The 7,590-nt window shown below is 53.2% G+C and overlaps 1 protein-coding gene across 9 annotated transcripts in view; it reads left to right on the top strand.

The window, feature by feature from the left end:
- Positions 1–7,590, top strand: part of LOC113208657 (synaptotagmin-7) — a 305,230-nt gene that overhangs the window by 101,716 nt on the left and 195,924 nt on the right. For 3 of the 9 annotated variants that reach the window (XM_052272431.1, XM_052272429.1, XM_052272428.1), the window contains exon 1: positions 307–1,291. The exons of the other annotated variants lie outside the window; for them this stretch is intronic. In XM_052272431.1, coding sequence (XP_052128391.1) covers positions 1,169–1,291 — 123 coding nt within the window. In that variant the 5' untranslated portion in view covers positions 307–1,168. Of the gene's footprint in view, positions 1–306; positions 1,292–7,590 lie in introns of those variants that run through there. 9 annotated transcript variants of the gene reach the window in all.

Here is a 7,590-nt window from a genome sequence, read left to right as displayed (position 1 = left end):
CTCGTTCTACAATCTGTATATTATCCTGTACTGTATATCCCAAACGCACCGCTCCGGCAATCCGCTTTGTGTACATTCTCACATAAATAGAAAGTGGGCGGAAATAACGAAATCCCGGCGGATCTCCTCGTACGATCCATCGGTGACGTCACGCCGTGATCCCGCTCTGAGCCGGGCCGAGCCGCCACCGCCGCACCCCCCGAAGGCGAGCCGAGCCGGGAGCCGACCGGCGCCGAGCGGCTCCCCCGATGCTGGCCGGCGCTACCCGGTGAACGCGGGCCCAGCCACTCGTGCCGTCTCCCTCGAACAGAGCGCACCGCCTACTCTCTATCTCACTCGTGCCGCAATCGCTCTCACTCCAACCCTCTTGTGTCCGTTGTTGAGTGTGTGTGTGTGTGTTTTACAGGTGTGTTTTGTGTTACGGTCACGTGTTATCTGTCCGTTTATCCGTGCACTGATATTTTGCTCCCTCTGCTGTGTCAGTTGGATTTCTGTTGGTTTTGGTCGGAAGACAAGTTTTATTGATTTCATTCTTGATAGAGTCATTTTACATTAAATAAACGAAAGGCAATTAGCACTTTGGCGCATTTACATTTTGCGCCTTCCCTGGAGCGTTCCGTGCAGCTCGACAACCGAAATCCAGCTCTCACTGTCACCGGAGTCGTCCACGCACCTCGGGCTCTGCTGCGGGCGTCACTTTCTGCGTCTTTAAAGTTCCCGCCGTCGTGAAACCCAATAAGAAGTCCGACCCAACCTTTAACTCGAACTCTGTTTTTGGATATTGCCGCGGCACTCTTGGCGGCGCTCGGCAGAACCCGAGGTGTTATTGGAGGCGTATCTAAAACAGTGAGCGCGACGGAGAGAGTGCAATAGAGAGAGTGAGAAAGGCGACACGAAGGAGACCGTGGAGTATAGTTTTAAAGAAGTCACCGCCCGGTGCCACTGACCCGCGCGCGGGCGGGCGGGCGAGGCGAGCAACAGCTGCGCCTGCCCTTATCTCTGCGAGCCGGGCGACGCTCGCGAGCCTCATTTGCTTTTGGGCGGCACTCCAGTCGGGCCGCCGCGGAGATACAGTCGCGCGCGCGCGTGTGTCGGTTTGTGTTTGCGTTCGTCCAGTCGAAACAAAAATAAAACCGGACAAGGTGTTTGTGAGTGATCGGGCGTGAGGATGGGCGTGCAGTCTCATCTGCAGTCCCACGGTATGCGCGGACCACCCATCGCCAACTGGGAGGACGTCCCCTGGAGCACCTTCGGCCGGCCTGGTCAGGACGACGTACACGTCAAGGAGGTGGTGAGTGTGCACGATAAGCCACCTGGGCCGAAGTGGAAGGGTGTCTGCTCGACGCGCTCTGTTTTGCTTCCCAGCTCTGTGGACCGAGAGGGCTCCCTGTCTTACCTCCACGGCCGCTTTCTCAATCCTCTTTCCTTTTCAATCTTTATCTGGAAGTGTTCTCCACTCCCCGGGCATCACAAAGGAGAAATAAGGCACGATGGCAAAAGAGGGAATACTATAGGGGTGAGGTAGCCTCTCTCCGAGCCCCGCCCCGCTGACCTCGCTGGTGGTGGTACTCCTGGCTCCTCCTGCTTTGTGCCGGCGGGTCCCCGTCCGGGCCAGGCCCTGCCATGGACACGGGACCAATTCATCTGATGGTAGCTGCGAGAGGAAAATGGTCTTTCGTTTCTGCGAAGATGGGGCAAAGAGTAATGAAGCCATGATTAGCTAATCCTGACGCAGCGCCTTCGAATACCTTGTGGTAGAGGATCTCATCATGTGATGCTATATACCAAGAGCACAACTCATACTCACACGGACGTTTTTCTTGTTGTTTTTTTTTTTTTGTTTTTGTTTTTGTTTTTTTAAGTTTGCAAACTTTTGTTTATTTTTGTTTAAACTCTTCACTGTTGAATCCGTTCAAAAACAATTTTGGCCGATTTTATATTTTTTTAAACGATTTCCTTCACAATCAATAACTAACGAATCTTTGCAAGCTATATTATAATCATTTAATGTTAAAGTTAAAACTATATTTCGGGTCTCTCAAACACCTGTCCCCATTAAACTAAAATCTTCAACATACACGACAAGTTTCAAATTCTCTTCCAATTAGACCGTCCTGCCTCTGTGAGAACGAGGAGCCCGTGCAGCGCAAGCAGGTGTGCCGCCCACTGTGCCGCCCACACCTCCCCGCGTCACACGACCCTCCAAAGACGCGCTGCGTCCGCCAGCGCCTTGCTCTCGTGTGTAATTTGGAGTTGGGTAAACAGACGGCTGCGGCTTATGAAACACCGGTGATGATGATGATGATGAAGCCGTATGCTCTACCCCAGCCTGACCCCGCACACGAACTTGAGAGAGGGGAGTGCAACGTGATAGGGGCCATGGGCAGCGTCTTAAAGAAAAAGACATTCTCACGAAACGGGACGATTCTGTGTTTGCGCGAGAGTTAGCGTCCTCGTCCTCCTCAGTCTCTATCGTCGCGCCGCACGCCCACGCGGAGGGGGGGTTTATCTGCCGCCTCCGCGCGACTGGCCCGCACCCAGAGCCGCGCTCCTCTCGCTGCACCGCGCTCAGGACAAACTTTGATCAGCAAGGCAGTAGTGTTGCCATGGTGTTATGCCCGCCGCCCTTCACCCCCCCCGGGCCACCCTATCCAACCGCAGCCACGCTAAGCCGCACAAACCAGCGCGCCTGCCACCCGCCGGCCCCTCGCAAGTAGTTAGGGGCGGGCGCGGCCTATGGGGGATGCACTTGGGAAGAAATAAGGGACGTGGTATGGGTTCTGTATGGCTAGGCTCCCGCGGCCACTTCGTCTGCTCCAAGGGGCAATACGCAGGCGCTGTCATAGAGCAAACGACATTCGGGGGTCGTTTGCCATTTTCATGCTCGAAAATATACGGTATTTAATTCACGCAAACGCCATGGCGTTCTGAGAAGTAAAGGAAAAAAGTGGGCGATACACAAAGTTAGCACCGTGAAAACGGCCAGGACGTTTTCTATAGCGCCCGGGACGAACGTGACATTTTCATCATTTTCGCAGCAGCAGAGGTCTGGTGCAAGTCGCAGCAAGACTTGGTTGGGGGCCGAGGGGCCGTCATGTTTGCTCGGGAAGTGGCTGCCGAGGCCGGGGAGTGAGCGAGTGCGCGCTGAGTGAGCACGTCGGACGTTTGCACAACCATCCTCCTCCGTGCAGCAATATGGGCCCGTATTACTCGCGTTGTGACGAGGAAGGCAGCGCCGTGGGCGAAGGTCGGGGTTTAATGGTGGCCTCCGCCAGGCTAGGAGAATCAGGACTTACATCGTCAGTGCAAAAAATATTTTTTAAAAATTTCCAAACGCCTTCGAAAGTTTCAAACTTTTTGGAAAATTCTCATGAACTTTTAACCATTATTTGTGAGTGTGTTCCCAAATTGTCATTTACCTAGCTTTGGTGTAAAATGTTAAGTTTTTCAAATTGTTTTGAAATTTCTCAAAAATCAATGTTTTGGAAAATCATGTGTCTAAGCTATTTGTACATATTTCGTTGGGAAATTCCGCCCTCTGTATACTGTGTTCGCTCCCCTCTGGCGGAGGGATTCTCTTTTGCTCGCCCGTTCATCTGCTCACGGCGCCCACGCGGAGCGGGCCGGGCCCCTCGCGGACCTGCCTTGCTGTGACCTGGAATACTTTATTCTTTCTCGTCGGCAGAGAGACGAGATGCTTTTATACTCGGGGAGGTGGGTCTCTGACTTGTCACCCCTGTTTTCCACGTCGGGACGCATAAGCAAGGCCGGCACAGACACAGTCGGGCAGCGCGCGTCGCCCGCCGTGTCACGTCGCGCGGTGCTTTCAAAACTCGGGGTGGTGCTTAAAGAACTGTCTGGGAAGAGGGTGGGTGCGACCCAGGGTACGAGCAGCGCTCTAGGCAGCCTGTAGCGTTGTTCGCTATTCGGTTATACTGCTATTTACTTTATCAAGGGAACGTTTCCATGAACAATGCCATTAAAAATTAGAGAAAAAAAGCCAAAAAATCAATAATCAATAGTTTACTGGAAAAGAAAATGGGTAACAGAATAGGAGCACCTTCCGTTTCGTTCTCGAGTTCTAAAAAAACGTTCTACCACGCTTGCTTATGCTTTGCGGTTTTTTCCTGTAGGCCTAACGAACGAACCGCATATCCATAAATTTACTTTCTTCTAAGCAGACGACCATCATAAATGCTGGGGATTTACTTTGAATTGTACCAATATTGTGAAGAAAGTGGTAAGGCCTATTACATTACAATCGCCCGATCACCCGATTCCATTTTATTTCAGTTTGTTTTTGATTCCATTAGAATGCGTCGGAAAGGAGAGCGCCCGACGACAGCACAATAGCGTCAAGGAGCGTGGCCTTTCACCCCCCCCCCCCCCACCTACTACCCTCGCCCGCAGCGCCAGGCCACGCCCTGCCACCCATCCCAGACGGACTGTCTGCCCCGGTTTTGTTGTTGTGTCGGACGCCTCGCCACCCGCACGCGAGTATGCATGAGACCATGCGGACCCACTAGAAAAACAGAGCCGTTGGTCGCTTATGGCTAGTGGTAACGAATTGAATTTAAACTGCTAGAGATGCACATAATCACCCATTGTTTCTAGCACCTGTGCGGCTTTCTCTACATAGAAATGAAAGTCGAAACGTATTTCGCACTCGTGCAAAGGTGAGTTTTGCCAGCGTCGCTCATCGCCGCGGCGGTATACGCGACGGGCCGAGGAGGGTGACTAAACTGCTCGTCCGCCGACACAGGGATGCACCGCGCCCGCCCACAATGCTTGCTAACGAGCGTCCTCATGGACTCCCTCTCTCACTCCCGCCGCGCGGCCATACCGGCCGCCTCCCCGCGCGCTGTATCGAACAGAGCGGCACTGTCGGGCAGCGGCAGCAGCAGCAGCAGCTGCCGGAATTTCATCCTCCCATCGTTTGACACGAAATGTGACACTGGACGTGTGGCTGCGGATCAGTTGGGGGAGGGGGGGGAGGAGAGCTATTCTCGTCGATTCCCGTCACGGCGCAGATAGGGCTTTGCAACCCCCCATTCCCTCCCCCCTCAGCGTAGCCAGGACCTCCATGATTGGCCCCTGTGTGGAGGCGCGCTGCAGCCGTACGAACCACTGTGTGTGTGTGAGAGAGGGAGAGGGAGAGAGAGAGAGAGAGAGAGAGAGAGAGAGAGAGAGAGAGAGAGAGAGAGAAAGAGAAAGTCTGAATCGGGGCCCCGCCGTCAAAATTCTCCCGGCGGCACACACGGCGAATGTAACCGGCCACCATACAGAGACACACACATCGTACACCCACCTTCCGCAATCTGAGTCAAGTAGACCGGAAATGAACCAGCAGCACACGCTCATGCACGTGGAAATTGAAAAGTCGTGTGCACGGGGGCGAGGGGTGGAAGGCAAGTTTGCTGACGCGAATGCGCCCCGACCCGCGATGACAGTTCCACTAACACAAAATTGAACCTCTCGGGTTGAATAACTAGAAAAACCTGCACACACCAACGCGCAAGGTACTTTTATTTTTCCTGCGAACAACAGCAGCAGCGGCCATCAGCGTCAGGCTGTTATAACGGCTGTTTGGGTTGTCCGCCGCAGAGCCAGTGTCTTTCGGAACATTTTTAGTTTTGTTTTACCCTTTTTTTGACCTGTTGCCGACACGTTTACTCCCGGCCACCACAGTCTGTGCTCAGCAAGCGAACAACTAACTAGCGCCAGTGGGTGGCCTTGACGTTCGTCGAATGAACTTATCGTGGTTCATCGCAGCCTGCTCGCAAAGGCCGGAGGGTGGGCCCGACCGGCGCAACGGGGTACGTACGGCCAGGAGCTGCCGTGGCAATGAGCGCTGCGCGGAGAACATGAGCCCCTGTATTTAGAATTTTTTTCTTCCTTTAAAACTTAAAAGGGCTTGCTTTGCTGTCCACGCCCAGAAAAATTGTTTTGTTTTTGTTTTTTTAATTGCGGGAATTTACCCGAAAATTAGTTTTATCATGTATGTCAATAGAAAATTTCATATCATTTCCGCATTGCATTGAAAACGTCCCATGATATGATAGCATTAATTTACCATTGAAATTTTCTTGAAACAAAGAAACTATTATAAGTGCAGTTCAGATGCAGAAAACGGGCCCCACATTTTGTGCAGATGAACCATCTCTATTCTCTATTTTCCTTTTAGTTTTTTCGCCCCTACTTCCTTTTCCCTTCACGGTGCTTTGCCTTATTCTAAAGCCGCCTGCTGATGCTGCTGCTTCTGATGCTGCTACTTCTGATGATGCTGCCGCTGCTCTGTGGAAAGGTCGATGTTCGGTCGTTGTCTTACCTCGGGGCACGAGGTCCGCGGTCATGGCGAGCGACCGCCGCAACGCAGCTGCGTCGCCCCGTCAGGTTAACGGCCTGCTGCTGCGGCTGCTGTTGGCCACCCTGCAGCACCACTTGCTAAAATATTAGCGCGAGCTGAGAAAAAGGAAAGAATCTCTTCCCCCGGCCTCCCTTCAATTTCTCTCCATCGTCCGGCAAGTGCGGGGAGCTGCTTCATTTTTCTCCTCTCGCCATTCTTTAAACTCACTGCCGCGCCTCCTCTTTGTATAAACCCTCAGGCGGCCTCCCTGTGCGCACCACCTTTGCGCTGCACTCGCGTCATCCCCGCCGTTTTATTTCTACCCACTGCTACTTTTTTTTTCATTTCGTTATAGTTTTTTAGGTTTTACTATTATTATTCTTTTCCTTTTTCTTGTATACCCCGTAATTACGCCTCGCTTGTTCGTCGGCCTGCAGGCGCAGTGGGGCCGCCCGGGCCTTGCGGGAGGTGTCGCCGTGGTGAGGGGCCTCCCCTAGTCCCTACCCACGTGCCTGCCTGGCACGCGAGACACCGATCGCGCCGGGCTACGACTACTCTTTCACCATGTCAAACGACTCTGGAGGCTCCGTGGGCGGGCGCTACAGGGACCGTTTATTGGACGATAACGGACTGAGGACACTGTAACAAAGAAAAACAACAAAAAAGAAAACAACACACTGCATTCATTGTCATCAAAATTGTGGATACTTATGCACACATTATTGAGTTTCTTTGTTGTTGTTTTTGTGGGGGCTGGGAGCTTTGCATTAAACGCCACGCGATGCACTTTTGGGAATGGGTATTTTGACTGCCGACGTTCAGCAGAAGGTTAACGATTTCTCGAAGTGGACTTGTTTCACCGTATGGAGAAAATGCAGTAATTAAACTTGCCAATTTCGCCTGGCGCGCTCGTTTACCTGTGCCCGCCGCCCTTCCGAGCGCGGTGTTTTATATAATTGAAGCGTATTGTCTCTAATTTCCTTCCTGTCTCCGTGACTCTGCCGGCGAGGCCCCCTGCGGGCGTGGCGAGCGGGGGCGGTGGCGGAGCGGGGAACAGCGCGGCGCACAGCGGGACATTTTAATCCAAACAATTCCCCAAAGTTTGTTCCGTCGTCAGGGCAGCCGCCTCCACCATGCTGAAAGGCGCACTGGGCGAGGTTTTCTTACCGGATCCTATCTTTTGGTGCGCCCGTGCCCCACCCTGCCCCACCCTTGCCCCGCTCCAGCCCGCCCCGAGCCGCCCC

Source organism: Frankliniella occidentalis, unplaced genomic scaffold (assembly GCF_000697945.3).
Source record: "Frankliniella occidentalis isolate FOCC.00 unplaced genomic scaffold, Focc_3.1 Scaffold204, whole genome shotgun sequence".
Classification (NCBI taxonomy): Eukaryota; Metazoa; Arthropoda; class Insecta; order Thysanoptera; family Thripidae; genus Frankliniella; species Frankliniella occidentalis.
The sequence above is the reverse complement of the archived record's forward strand: the minus strand, read 5'-3'. Positions and strand labels throughout refer to the sequence as shown.